The 14,874-nt window shown below is 36.5% G+C and overlaps 2 protein-coding genes and 1 pseudogene across 3 annotated transcripts; 2 read left to right on the top strand and 1 right to left on the bottom strand.

The window, feature by feature from the left end:
• The first annotated feature begins 446 nt into the window (after positions 1–446).
• On the top strand, positions 447–8,459 carry LOC120154209. 2 transcript variants are annotated; one of them, XM_039166030.1, is made up of 23 exons: positions 447–669; positions 760–1,748; positions 1,874–1,945; positions 2,048–2,252; positions 2,360–2,468; positions 3,044–3,136; positions 3,259–3,357; positions 3,564–3,665; positions 3,865–3,957; positions 4,041–4,122; positions 4,201–4,260; positions 4,344–4,396; positions 4,476–4,594; positions 5,132–5,339; positions 5,516–5,573; positions 5,711–5,767; positions 5,890–6,135; positions 6,855–6,919; positions 7,034–7,090; positions 7,173–7,266; positions 7,574–7,714; positions 7,801–7,961; positions 8,043–8,459. In XM_039166030.1, the coding sequence occupies exons 2-22, from the start codon at positions 792–794 to the stop codon at positions 7,930–7,932; spliced, it is 3,102 nt and encodes a 1,033-aa protein (XP_039021961.1). In that variant the 5' UTR covers positions 447–669; positions 760–791; the 3' UTR covers positions 7,933–7,961; positions 8,043–8,459. The 2 variants fall into 2 exon arrangements, with proteins under 2 accessions (XP_039021961.1, XP_039021960.1); XM_039166029.1 differs by having other exon boundaries at positions 4,476–4,642; positions 8,043–8,454.
• Positions 8,460–9,035: 576 nt separating this feature from the next.
• LOC120154012 (UDP-glycosyltransferase 73C4-like) lies at positions 9,036–10,511 on the bottom strand. The gene has a single exon (XM_039165871.1). The coding sequence runs from the start codon at positions 10,509–10,511 to the stop codon at positions 9,036–9,038; it is 1,476 nt and encodes a 491-aa protein (XP_039021802.1).
• Positions 10,512–11,243: 732 nt separating this feature from the next.
• LOC120154143 lies at positions 11,244–13,671 on the top strand (annotated as a pseudogene).
• Positions 13,672–14,874: the final 1,203 nt, after the last annotated feature.

The following is a 14,874-nucleotide window of genomic DNA, read 5'->3' as shown; positions in this document are numbered from 1 at the left end:
CTCTAATATACAAAATTACTGGAATCAAACTTAGCTTGTAAAAAGTACTATAAAAAATTAAAATGCCCATAAACATATACAGAAAGTAAGATACGTTAATAACATACATGTATTCTTTATCATTCCATATGTAACTATTTATTAAATAATTTTAAAAAAATATATAGTTTATATATAATGTTTCTGTATGCTCATATAAATTAATGTATATAAAATAATATATATATTTTTAGTTTAATTCGGATGGATTTATTTTGCCAAATAGGAAAAACAGTACGGTGGGCCTACCAGGCCTTAACAAACACAAACTAAACACTCCTTTGAAATCAAGCAAGGGCTACATTGTAAACTTGGAAAGCAAATAGGGCTAAAATGGGCAATACACGAGACCTTTCCAACTTTGTATTATTTACGGATCTGGGCATTTTCCTCCTCCACCCCCTCCCCCTTTCACAAGAAAAGTAGAAAACCCCATCTCAGTTTACCCTCTCTCTCTCTAGCTGGTCGGTTTCATCTCCCAACGACAACCCCGAAAAAAAGAACGCACAAATATTTCAATTTCTCTTCTAAATTCTCGAGGACTAAATCGAAAGCCATATATCTCTTCGAATCCGATCTTCAACTCCTCACTCAAAATCAACCTTCCATGCTTTTATCTGAGCATATTTGGTAAAATCCTTCACTCCATTGCTGCTTAATTTCTCCAAATTTTCTTGGTTTTTATTTTTTTAATTTTCAATTAATTTTGTTTTCTAGCAGAATCTAAGTGAACTTCGAGAGTGAAGTGAGGCATGAAGCGGGAGTTGGATTACGGATTGGAGGTTTCACTCCTTCCAACTCGGGACTCAGTGATTCAGATTCAAACTCAGGACAGTTCTGCTATTAGTTGTAAAAGAGTTAAAGGTACTCAAGTGAATGGTTACATTGTTTACACTCGAGTTAAAAAGTCTAGAAGTAATGGCCGTGATGAGTTTTCGGATAACTTAGGAAACATAAAGCTCAAGGACTTCAATAAGCCGATGAATGGTGTTAAAGAGTGTTTAGTTGAAGAGGATCAGAAGAATAGAGCTTTGAAAGAAGCAAGTGAGGTGAAGAATAATGTAATTGAAGGTGTGATTGGAGTTAGAACGGGAAAGGAAAATGTAGTGGAAGATAATGTTATTGATAAGGGCTTAGTTGATCGAGATTTTGTTGAAGGGGGTCCACTTGTAGAGGCCTTGATTGAAGAGAGCCGTATTATTGGAGAAAATGCTATTGTAGGTAACCTTATAGTTCAGAAAATTGGAAGTGATGGCGGGCCTGTTGTTCAATCTTGGCTTTGTAACGTGCCTGGTGGTAATTTAGGAATGGTCATGTCTAAAGGGGAATCGATGAAGGAGCTTAAGAAATGCCGTGTTGAGAAAGGAGGTTCCAAAGGATCTTCAATGCAGATTGTTGACAATACTGATAATGATGATTTACTCTTGAAGACCCTGAAGCGGCCTAAACGATCATTATTGAAACCAAAGATTGAAGCAATAGATGGTTTGCAGGGCCAACAGCAGTCTGTTGAAACTGTGTTAGTATCAAATTTTGGTGGAGATGAAGCAACTGAAGATAGTGGCTTGACGACTTCAAGGAACGATTTGGAGTTTAAAATATCAAAAAGAATTGCTCTTAATAGGTGTCCAATGACAGTTAAAGAGATCTTTGACACTGGTTTGCTTGATGGGATTCCAGTAGTTTATATGGGTACAATTAGTAGTAAGGTGACTCTTTGCTCTGAAGTTATTTTTATTTTTTAATATGTGTTTTCTTTTCTTAGTTCTTTTACTTTGAAATTTATATGTGGTAAACAATTTAAGGCATGATATTAGTTATATGTTAATTTCAGACAGCTGGTCTTCGGGGCATCATTACAGATGGAGGAATTTTGTGTTCTTGTTCCTTGTGCAAGGGACGCAGAGTAAGGAGTTCCTTTCCTAAGTTGCAGTGTTGGACATGTATCTCCATGAAGTTATAATTGCTGTTATTGAATTTCTTTCTGCCACTTTGTTTCTCATTTTAGGTTGTTCCACCTTCCCAATTCGAGATTCATGCTTGTAAACAATACAAACGTGCAGCACAGTATATCTGCTTTGAAAATGGGAAGAGCCTGCTTGAAGTGTTGAGGGCATGCAGGAGAAGACCACTGCACATGCTAGAAGCAACAATTCAAAATATCCTTAGCGCTTTACCTGAGCAAAAGTATTTCACTTGTAGAAGATGCACAGGTGGCTTTTTTTTTTCTTGTTAATTCATTAGTAGTGACAGAGGCAAGTAACAAGAATGATTTTGATTGTATTGGGATCTTATTCTTTTTCCGTTCTCTTGTTTCCAGGTTCATTTCCTGCTATACATGTTGGCAAAATTGGGCCACTCTGCAATTCATGTGTAGAGTCAAAGAAATCTCAGTGCAGCTCAAAGAGTGCACCCAGTGCACGAGCTAGGTATGCTTTCATGTAAGCATTACTAGTAAAAAATTAGTAATTGATGTCTCTTCTGCAATAGAGTTTAGTTGGTAGGGATCATCTTAATGTTTGTCATTAGTTGAATTTTCTTTTAGCTCGACAACTGCACTGTTTTGTGTCTGTATTTGTAGTTTTAAGACTGGGTTATCTAAACCGTTTGCAATTTGCACCATCTCTCCTTGGTAACCTAGCATTTATTACAATTAATTATCATGTAATGTAATGCCCCTTGACGGTGGTAGATTGAAAACTGTGATTCTGTGTATGGTATTGATAGGGTTTTCAATGTCCATTCAGATAACTGATTGATGCATAGTAAAAAATAAACATGTTAAATTTACTTGATTGATATTATTCAGCAAACGCACTCTACATAGATTCATTTTATTCGGTTTTCTGTTGGAGCATATATAACTGAACTACGATATAAAATTAAACATGATAAAGTTGTAAGGAAATGCTTGTGTGATGTTCGTTTATAGTTTTCGTTGAGTTTCTAGTATTTGCCTAGATACATGTCTTATTTTATATGTGCTATTTTTGTGTTATTTCAGATCACAAGAACCTGTTTTGATGTCACGGCCCTTTGGAAGTGCATCATTGTCTGTCTTTCCACAAAATAGAAGACAATGGAAGAAAGAAAGCAAGTTAGTTTCTCTTAATTATCTTCTTCCTTTTTTCTTTCTTTTTTTTTGGTGCCGTCATTTTTGCTACAAGATGATATGAATTACTGATATTTTTTCTTGTTCCTCTATCTACGATGTTTCAGGTCATCAGAGCTTGATCTGACTTCTAGTTCACCAGAGTGTTCTTCTTCTTCATTATCTACTTCTTCAAAAAATAGAAGTCCATGGAAGACATCAAGAAAGTTGGTGATTCATCATGTCTTACTACTGTTGTTGTTTACTGTTGCATAATTCTGTCTTTAACCTGTTTTTTCCCCTTTCATGGGAATAAAAATAATCTAATGTGAAGATCTATGATGGTGCGGTGCTAGTTTAAACTTCAAATAGTGCCCCTTTTTTACTGTAGTTGGTACTTGGTAGATCATGCTTCCACCTTTGTTTTATCCAGGTCAACAAAACCAGGGTTATTCACAAAGTCCTTGAAGGGTGCTTCAATTGAATCGGTTCATATTCCCTCACAAGATAAGGGTCAAAGGAAAATAAAAAAGAAGTCAGTTACCTTTGTTTTATTCTTTTGCTTTTTTCATTTTGTCATGGCATATGTTTCTGACTTCTGTTTTACTTCGTATTCCTGCTAAGTTTTATGACACATGGAACTGTTTCACTGAAGCTTTTCCTCAGTGTCTTTGGTATTTTCTTCATGCTTATTTCCTTTTACTTTTTTTTCTTCTTTTATTTGAATTTCTTAGGTCAGTGAACCTGGTTTTGACGCCAAAGACCTTCAAAGGTGCCTCTTCGCCAAGTTATTCACCCAATGGAAGTCAATGGAAGATGACAACAAAGTTGGTACCTTTTAGACTAAGCCTTTTCTTTTCCTTTCTTTATGTAATTTCTTTTTCTTCTTGGATTTTTGTATATTTTTTAGAGATCAGCGATTGCATAAGTTGATATTTGAGGAAAATGGACTGCCTGATGGAACTGAAGTTGCATACTATGCCCGTGGACAGGTATTTGATATAAAAGTAATCTATTTTGTGCCTTGGTAACTGAGTGGTGCATAAAGTGTGATTAATTTTAACGGACAGAGATTGCTTGAGGGCTACAAAAAGGGCTGTGGGATAATTTGTTGTTGTTGCAATTGTGAGGTATTGTGCTCTTAATGCTTGAACTTCAGAATTTCAAAGTTTCTTTGTGCATCTTGTTTAGGATGTTTCCATTTCTCGTGCAGGTTAGCCCCTCACAATTTGAAGCTCATGCTGGTTGGGCTTCTCGTAGAAAACCGTATGTTTTTTGTATCAGATGCTTTTGAGCTTCTTTCCTATGTTAGGTATATGTTGATTATATTTATGCTTTTTGGCAGCTATGCATACATATACACATCTAATGGGGTGTCTCTCCATGAATTGGCAATATCTCTCTCAAAAGGTCGACATTATTCTGCCGAGGATAATGATGATGCATGCTTCATTTGTGCAGATGGTGGGAATCTTTTGCTTTGTGATGGATGCCCAAGGGCCTTCCATAAAGGTTCAATTGTAAATATGTAGAATTTCTTTTTACTTTGAATCAGAAATGCTGAGATGCATGGTTCGATCTTGTTTTCTTTGTTACAAAGCTTTACTTCGTGAGTGTGTTTATGTTCTCCCCCCAACCACTGTGTTGGGGTCGCGTACTGTAAGGTTATATTTGTTTGTCTGTGGCATGACTGTAAAGTTTGTTTTGGATACTGTAGCTTTACTCAATCAATGGCATTGCATATTGGCCTAGATTTTTTTTTAATCTACTGGTCTCTCTGTCACATTATTATGTGTATTTACTGGCATTTTGTTTTTATATTTATTTTTCCTGGACTTTTTTTTTTTGAATTTTAAGAAATTCAAAACTTGGTTTCAGGTTTATCTTTCCATTCTTCTACTTACTGTGATTCAGTCTCTTTTTTCTTAATCTTGAACGAAGATGGTTGTGTTAGCTCTGAATTACCTGATTGATATTGAGTTGTTTTATTGATCTACGCAGAATGTGCATCTCTACCAACAATTCATGGTCGCTGGTACTGCAAATATTGCCAGAATATGTTTGTGAGAGAAAAGTGTGTGGAGCATAATGCAAATGCTGTTGCTGCTGGAAGGATTTTAGGAGTTGATGCTATAGAGCAAATAACCAGCAGATGCATACGAATTGTAAAAAACATTGAGGCAGAGCTTAGTGGATGTGCTTTATGCAGGTGAGGAGACCTCACTTAGTCACTAAGATGAATCTGATTTGAAACTTATAGTTCTTGAAGATTATTCTTATGCAGTGTTCACTGTGATATTTCTATAAATTTCTTTAGTTTTGTACTCGATAGTCGATACCCTTTGATTTGGCTTGATATTGTTCTCTTTGATTTATGTTATCTAGGGCATGTGATTTTAGCAAATCAGGATTTGGTCCTCGAACAATTTTACTGTGTGATCAGGTAAAATGTTAATGTTTCATTTCATCCTGTTTTGTACATTGTTTACATCTCTGCTGAACTTGTTTCTTTTTTGATTGTGTGTCCACTGATTTGCACGTCCTTTTTTCCCCCCTTTACTTTTAATCATTATGGATCAGTGTGAGAAAGAATATCATATTGGCTGTTTGAGGACTCATAAAATGGCCGATCTAAGGGTATGTATGTATTATTTTTGTTGTTGTTCCTTTAAATATTCCATATGGATCTCTTTGTTTCTATCGGTTAGTTGCATTATTCTGTTAATGGATGAAGATACCGAGGTCTGTTGGTTCAACAGGAAATACCAAGAGGGAAGTGGTTTTGCACCTCTGATTGCAGTAGGATCCATTCTACACTGCAGAAGTTGCTTACTTGTGGGTCAGAAAAGCTTCCAGATTCTTTTCTGGATGTTATAAAGAAGAAGCATGTAGAAAAAGGTTTTGGTGCTGATATCGATATTGACGTGAGATGGAGACTTCTTAGTGGCAAATTTGCTTCCCCTGAAACTAGATTGTTGCTTTCTCAAGCTGTTGGCATCTTCCATGTAAGTTTTGTTCATGTTTTATTTAGATGTTTTAGTTTTTGACCTATTGTTGTTTTCGTTGTTGATGAGTGGTGTGACCATGCAATGGCTCTGATTTTCTTTGCATTTGTTGTATTCTTATTTCAAGTACTTATTTGGAAATACTTTCTGGATTGAAGCATCAATAGCACTGTAACTATCCTTTATGCTTCTTGCCCTCATTCTTTCCTCTTTTTTCTTTCTTTTAGTCCCCCCACCCCCCACCTTCTGTTAACAGTGGGACTGGGAAGGCAAATATCGAGTTTATGTAATCTCTTAATTTCCTAGTTTTTTTCTTATCCTTGAGATTAGCTGTTTATTTTGTTGTTCTATCATCACTAAAATTTGGAGGCGTTGAACTGTTAACTTGCTTTTGCATTATTATCTTCATAGTGGAGCTTGTAACACGTTAATGGTATACATAGGACAAGAAACTGATACTATAAATTTACTTTTATAAGTTCATTTAAGCCAAAAGGATTATAAATGGATGCATTTTTTCCCCTCTGGCAAAAGATCAAAATGACAAATTTGTCAAATTGCAGCTTTGATTTGCATGTTTTATTTCAAATTATGATTTTTCTAGTCCAATATAGTTTTGCACTTGTGGGACTTTAATTTCGTATCTAACTAAGTTATAGGCTATAATCCATTTCACCGAAAATTTATTGATTTTTTCCTTAATTTCTTTATTTCTCAAGGAATGTTTCAACCCTATAGTTGATGCAACAACTGGGCGGGACCTTATACCATGCATGGTTTATGGGTAAGCATGAGTACCTTTGTTTTTGCTTGACAAAATCTGGTTGCATATGGACATGAATTTGCTAGCCGTTATCTTGACAAAGTTGATCCTTTTGTCTTTTCCTCTCTCTCACAGAAGGAATTTAAAGGGTCAAGAATTTGGCGGAATATACTGTGCAGTATTGACAATCAAGTAAGACACATTTGCACAACATTTAAAGCTTAAAATGCTTGTGTTGAATAATGACAATACTCTTTTTTCGCTAATGCTTCAGCTCATTTGTTGTATCTGCTGGAATAATTCGAGTTTTTGGGAAAGAAATTGCAGAACTCCCCTTAGTTGCTACAAGCATTGCTAACCGAGGGAAGGTGAGGCTAATGGTCCCAACCTTTTTCTTTATAAACTTTGCCTGCAATACCCGCCTTTTTTACAATGCTCTAGTCGACTGGATTTCCTATTGTGTTTCAATTGTCTTCCGTTTTCTCCTCTCTCTCTCTCTAATATGAATTGTTGCCTGCCTCACCAAATAAACTGAAGAATATCCTTCTTGCCTATTCCTTTGGAGTTGATTTTCCTACCCTTGTCGTTGAAGAAAATTATTAGTTTTGAGCTCATAATATATATACTTCGATGAATCTTTGATTCTTGATTCAGTGGAGTTAAATTACCTTGTAGGGCTACTTCCAGTTACTGTTCACTTGTATTGAGAAGCTGCTCGCATTCTTGAACGTCAAAAACATATTGCTTCCGGCTGCCGAAGAAGCGGAATCAATCTGGATAGATAAATTCGGCTTCAAGAAATTAGGACTGGACCAGGTTTGTCAATACAACGTAATTTGTGCTTATATTGTATTGTCCAACTTAGTTGCCATGTTTTCTGAAACGTCTTTCTCGTGCTTCAGCTTAGGGAATATAAAAGATCCTGGTGCCAGATGGTGATATTCCAAGGAACTTCAATGCTACAAAAGGAAGTTCCTCCCTGTCAAGATTTTATTAATACGGAGCCGGAAGAGTTATATGACAGAGCGGCGTAAGGGAGAGCTATGTTTTGAAGCCGAATGAGGTGAATCTATGCATTTCTTTTTTATTTGATTCGTGCATGGACATAGATATAGATGTACATAAATGTGTTGTTGTCTGCCAGTTCAAGGTCAAAGAACAAGAAGTGAGCTCCATTTGTGAAGAGCTGGAAGGAGTTCCAATGTGAAATGCTGTTAATTTTTTTTTGTCCAACTATTAACGAAAACAGGCAGAGACAAGACTTGAATTTGATTGAATAGTGAATAGATTTAAGTGGTTATTAGGTTCGTATTTGATTTCTCGGATTATTTCAGTAAGTCCATTCGGACTACAGTGGGACTGCTGTTCCTTGTTTCGTTTATTACTTGTCTAACAACTCGAGGTGGACGATGACGTCAGAGACATAGGGCATGCATGTTTATCGTGCTAGTCTTGCTTTTGTATCAAATCTTTAGAGGTTTGCTGGTTTGATTAGTGTACCCATTTACATGGAATTTGCAGTGTAATTACCGTGGCAATTCCTCCCTGTCTCCTCTTCATATTTTTTATAAATCATCTCTTTTTGTTGTCCTTTTTAAACAAGGGTGAACACACTGTTAACTTCAAAGGGAGCTGTTTGATTACTGTTTTTTTTTTCCTAATTTGTTTTGGATTATTTTCAAACAATATTCAAGTTCTTTAATGCATTTTTCGGTTATTCGTATGATAGATGCACTTATGGAGTCATAGAAGGGACAGTTACTTTTCAGGCTTGTTATTCGAATACGGCTTTGGGTTGAGTTACTTTAGTTAGACTGTAATTCTATCACTAGTAATTTTTAAAGTTAATAAAGTTTATTAGAAATAGAAAAATGTAAAAATAATTTAATTAGTATTTAATAAATTTTAGTAAATTAATTGTTTGGACGGTATTTATTAGTAAAAAATTATAACCTAATACATTTAGACTTTAAACTTCAATTTTTGAATGCTTTGATTTTTTCCGTCGAATTGGTGAATGATACTAAAATTAGTTAAGCCTAACCGGTAGCAATTTAAAAATTTATTGAAGCTCACATTCATCTGTGTTGAATACGAGAAATAGTAAATTTGTTTGAATTTGATGAAAGGAAAAATGTTATGCCTCTCCTAATTTCTTCCCACTGATTTGTTTAATATCTTGGATTAATCGCTTGACGTTAAGATAAGATGATCCATTGTTTCCAAATGCCTTACTAGCCAACTCCCCAAACTCCATTCCTCTTTTCCTCATCATTTCCCCGTCCATGACCTTGTCAATGGCCCCCACAATCTGTTCCTTCATCACCATTACCCCATGCTTTTCTTCCTCTCCCCATTTCATTGCAATCTCCGAACCCACCTTTTCCCCGATTCCCAACACAGAAGCCACAAGCTTTTCATTGAAGAACTGTTCGGCCAACAACGGCCACGTTATCATCGGCAAACCGGCCGATATCCCTTCGAGCACCGAATTCCACCCGCAATGTGTCAAAAAACCTCCAATTGCTTTATGAGATAATATCGAAAGTTGTGGTGCCCATCCATGGATTAAAAGTCCTTTTCCTCTGATTCTCTCTTCAAAATTTTCTTGGTACAGCCATTTCTTAAACTCGTTTGATTTGTATCCTTCTCTTAGGACCCATATGAATGGCCTCTTTGATGATTCTAAGGCAATGGCTAATTCAACAAGTTGTATTGGTTCAACACAACTTAGTGTTCCAAGGCAAGCATACACTACTGAGTTTTCCGGCCATGGGTCAAGCCATTGCAAGCATTGGGTTTCATCGACTGAAACAACGTCGTTTCCTCTCCGTGCCATGTCTGGTTTCCCTTTGTTGCAATTTGACAATGACCCAATACACCATATCTTGTTACCTCTTGCCTTTTTATAGGATTCAACGTATTTTGCTTCCAATTCTTCAAATGAATTAACCACCAAACCGTATGATCCCATGTCTGCAACTCTCTTGTGTTCGTTCAAGTGTTTGGAAGCTAATGGTCCTGGATTGAACTCCTCAGGCAGTTGCGATTTCGTTAGTTCGATCCTATCCGGTAAACCGGGCACCACGAACGGCTCTCGATCGTTGGAAACTGTCTCGTGAATCTTCGAAAGGTTGATGAAGTGCGAGCAAAGGACGGTGAAACAGCTCGTGCCGTCGAAAGCAAGCCTCGGGATATCAAACTTTTGAGCCATGTCGAACGTCCATGGGAGATTTCTATCTGATATGATGCAGATCGGTTTCGGTTTCGTCTCTACCATGAACTGCTCAATTGGCTGCCGCAACATGCCGATGGCATCCATAAAGTTTCTGGCCAGGAGACGTGATGGGAGAGCGTCTATGTTCTCGCAGCGTTCGGGCAAGCTGGCCTCGGTGCATGGAAATCGAAGTTGGAGAAGTCGGATTTGGCTACCGGAAGCTATATCGTTTTCGATGATGGTCCTGAACCTGATAGCATTAAGAGGTGTGGTGACGATGGTGACGGTGACACCATGTTGAGCCAGTACCCTCCCCATGTCCACCATTGGTATTTGGTGGCCTGGGAAAAACAAGGGTATTAAAACGAAGTGGAGCTCAGAGGATTTGGAAGACATGGTAATTTGGGTCGCTTTGCTTTTTGCTCGTGATTGTGGAGTAGAGAAGCATTTCTTATATAATACATACACGAAGTTCATATATGGTCATACTATAACGAAGCAAAATTTTGTCCCATAAACATACGAGTGTGAGGCTGTCTTTCTGGATTATCTCAACTTAATTTTGATCTACCTTAGTTGGTAAGTACATTTATTTCAGTAAGGGGTAAATTATATTTATTCATTATTCAACTATCTTCTTACTCATATTTTGGTCACTAAAATTTTAAAGATTTTAAATTAATCATTCAACTTTCGATTACTCTTCTTTTAATCACTCTAGGATGACATAACTTATTTAATTAATATTTTTCGTGGCATGACATATTTTATCGATATTTTTTCATGCACGATTCAAAATTAAAAAAAAAATCTTTATATCTTAATCTCAATCCCTAATCTACAAAACTTAATCTTCGATTATTTCAGTAAGTCCACTCGGACTACAGTGGGACTGCTGTTCCTTGTTTCGTTTATTACTTGTCTAACAAGTAACAACTCGAGGTGGACGATGACGTCAGAGACATAGGGCATGCATGTTTATCGTGCTAGTCTTGCTTTTGTATCAAATCTTTAGAGGTTTGCTGGTTTGATTAGTGTACCCTTTTACATGGAACTCGCAGTGTAATTACCGTGGCCGTCTCATTACCTTTTCCCGTGGAACTTACTTTCCAAAACGGAAAGAAAAGAATGGAATTTGCAGAACTGAGAGAAGCCATAGAGCAGATAGAGTTGGAGGATTCTCATGCTCAAAATATTGTTCCTTTGGATTTTTTATTTTCTTCATCAATTCACTCTCTGAAGCAACTGGCCATGCCTTATCCTTTGCTCCTCACTCCCTCTCTTTCAAGGCAATTCCACCTGTCTCTTCTTCTTCTTCATATTATTATAAATGATCTCTTTTTGTTGTCTTTTTTATACGAGGGTGAAAAAACTGCTAACTTCAAAGGGAGCTGTTTGATTACTGTTTTTTTCTAATTTGTTTTGGATTATTTTCAAACAATATTCAGGTTCTTTAATGCATTTTTCAGTTATTTGTATGAGAGATGCACTGATGGAGTCATGGAAGGGTTACTTTTGGTGCTAATTTTGGAAACAGTACTAGAAAAGTTAATTTTTCTTGACATTTTCTGGGAAAAGTTTAAATGTGCCTTTTGGAAATGATATTTTACTTTTACAATAGAATTAGATACTTTTACCTACAGAAGTAAAGAATATGCACTTTTTTTTAATAACATATGGGTTGATTTCTAAACCGCTGCGGTATGCAGCTATGCTTTTCAAGCCAATAATCTCATTTGCAACCGTAACATTGAGTTAAAGAAACCACTCACTTTGTAAAACTTCAGAAAGACCAGCCTCAGCATCTTCTTTGGTGACATATGGGTTGATTTCTAAACCGCTGCGGTATGCAGCTATGCTTTTCAAGCCAATAATCTCAAGTTTTAGAAAGTAATTGCTTCTTCAAGTTTTAGATTTCCATAGCTTGCTTGAAGTGTATTCTATATGCTTGACTTATTCCTCTTTCAGGTGCCAAAAGAGCTCGTGAGGTTGTCTTTTTTGTTCTACGTGACACATGCATTTACCAGGATCTTTGGATCGCTGAAGCTATTGAAGCATCCAAGGAAATCTTTGCTCGGAACGCAATTCAGTTATACAAGATTGATGTAGGCAGGAAACCTTTTGGTTCAAAGGCTAGTGAATCTCCCAGCAGTTACATGATAGGGACAAATGTTTGAGAAGATAGTGTTTCCCTTGTTCGTATTATGTGGGTTGATACTTCTGGACAACATAGATGCCGTGTAAGGTTTCTTCTTCTTACTAGAAGTTATTCTTTGATTAAGTTCATCTGCACAACTCAATGGAAGACAGAATTTTATGGAATTTCCTTTTTCGGTATCTTAGAAACGAGGAAAATGGAAGGAAAAAGAATGCTGTTTCTCCCTAAATTTAACGTTATTCATGCTCGAAAGGATAAAGTAAATTTTAGTTGTAACATTTCAGGTTGAAAGAAACGCTTTGATGATGTTGTGAAGAAAAATGGTGTTGGTTTGACTTTTGCATGTATGGCTATGAGTTCTGGTACTGATGCTCCATCTGCCGGGACTAATCTGACAGTGACGGGTGAGATCAGGCTTATGCCTGTTCTATTGACTATGAGGGAAATTCCATGGTACCGTATTTCACACTGAAATATTTGTATATGTCGTATTTAACTCCTCGACGTGTTTTACATGCATTTATATCATTTCGATATCCTACTATGCTGTATGATCATCGATGGATCGTATGAACATCACTGTGTTCATGACTGCTACACGTCAAATAATGTGATGCTCACTTCCTTTACAGGAAAAAAAAAAAGAGGAGATGGTTTTGGCTGACATGCACCTTAGACCTGGTGAACCATGGGAGTACTGCCCTAGAGAAGCATTACGAAGGGTTTCAAAAGTTCTAAAAGATGAGTGCAACTTGGTACGTCGTGTGGTCTGTGATACTTCTCATATTGAGGGCTATTTCATGATTAACTAATGAATGTTATATGCACAGGTAATGAATGCAGGATTCGAAAGCGAATTCTTTCTCTTGAAAAAGCTCGAAAGGTAGTGATTTATGCTGGTTTGTTCCTTTTTGCCTTAGCAACCTTAGGCTCCACACGTTTAATGAAATTTTGTTTGACTTGTCACTTTACTGCTCCTCCTCTGCATTTGATGCTGTCTCCACTTTATTTAAAGAAATTATTGCAGCTCTCAATTCCTTCGATGTCCCTGTTGAGCAGGTACGGATTAGAAGTCATAAATGCTTGACATCGATATTTGTTGGTTCCTATTTAACTCTCGGTAGCGACAGCAACCATTTTTTCTCCTTTCCTTTTCAGGTCCCATGTATGCTACATTGTGCTTCTTCGTAATTGCAAGTTCGATATTTACCTGCTTCTATCCACTTACTTTAGCTTTTAAAATCTGCAGTTGCATGCAGAAGCTGGAAATGGTCAGTTGAATTGGCTCTGGGGCACTCTGCTTGTACTTATGCTGCCAACAAATTGATTTTTGCACGTGAAGCTGTTCGAGCTGTTGCAAATAAACATGGGCTGTTGGCAACTTTTGTCCCCAAGTAAGTTGAATTCCCTTTTCTTATTTTGAGCGATGCTGTTGCATCCCTGCACTTTATGCCTATTGGTTTTCGATATTGGGAGATAAATATATACACATTGGAAAGACTTGTGGATTTAAGAATGAAGAAAACTTGCCCGTGCAAGGCTAAAATATCCTACTTAAAACCAAATGGTTAAAATGAGAATGCATAGATGATTATGGGAGGACTGTTTTGCCAATCGTTTGAGTTAAATTTCATGTCAAAGGTAACGTTTTTAATCATATTTCTCCTCTCAGGTAAGTTCTAGCCATTGGAACTAGAAGGTTACTTTTTTTAGAGAAAATTTAATGCATACACTGATGCGTATGCCAATGGCAATGCCGACATATATACTGGCGGAGATTGAATACTATTCAAGGAACAAGGAGGCATACAAGAAACTTATACACCGGTATTAAGCGGCCGATGCTATCGATATTAGGGCAGTTGCAGTAGCCAAACTCTATGATACCTGTGCTTTGGTTATTCCCATTGTGCTTGGAAATGGAGAAGAAGTTATTCCAATAAAATTAGGGGAGAAAATAACATGGTTCGTAATCTCGACTACAATCTCATTTATATTATAGATGAGGGATATTTATGAATGTAACATTTTGTAGGTATCAATTACAATAACTTTCATGATGAGCCCATGAGAACTACATTAATTTCATTTTTTCAGATTAAAATAAACTATTTTAAACTTTATATTAGTTTATATGCCGATTAAGGAAAATTGTCATAAGTTTTTGGGTAAAGTATACAAATAGTCATTGAATTATGTCGAAATGATCTTTTTAGTCACTAAACTTTATGAAGTTATAAAATGACCCGATTACAAAATGGTCATTATGTGGTTAGTTGACATTCTAAATTTATGGATAGTATCTCATTTGTTCCCTCAATTATAATTAAAATTTAATTTTGGCATTATGATTTAGAAAACAATAATCAAGTCACCCATCAATTTCCAATCCCACAAAGTTTCTGTTGCAGAAAGAGTAGGTTCGTCCAACTAGCTTTGGGTCTTGAATGATTATAGGTTTGTCCAACTAGCTTTGGTAGAGACAAGCCAAGCAGTATAAATCTCGTAATTTTCATCTTTCTTCGTCTTTACCTGTATCCTTAAAAACTCGAGCAATCTTACTTCATATGTGATATACATATACGATGTGCATCTCCAAGT

Source organism: Hibiscus syriacus, unplaced genomic scaffold (genome assembly GCF_006381635.1).
Source record: "Hibiscus syriacus cultivar Baekdansim isolate YM2019G1 unplaced genomic scaffold, ASM638163v2 tig00111105_pilon, whole genome shotgun sequence".
Lineage (NCBI taxonomy): Eukaryota > Viridiplantae > Streptophyta > Magnoliopsida > Malvales > Malvaceae > Hibiscus > Hibiscus syriacus.
The sequence above is the reverse complement of the archived record's forward strand: the minus strand, read 5'-3'. Positions and strand labels throughout refer to the sequence as shown.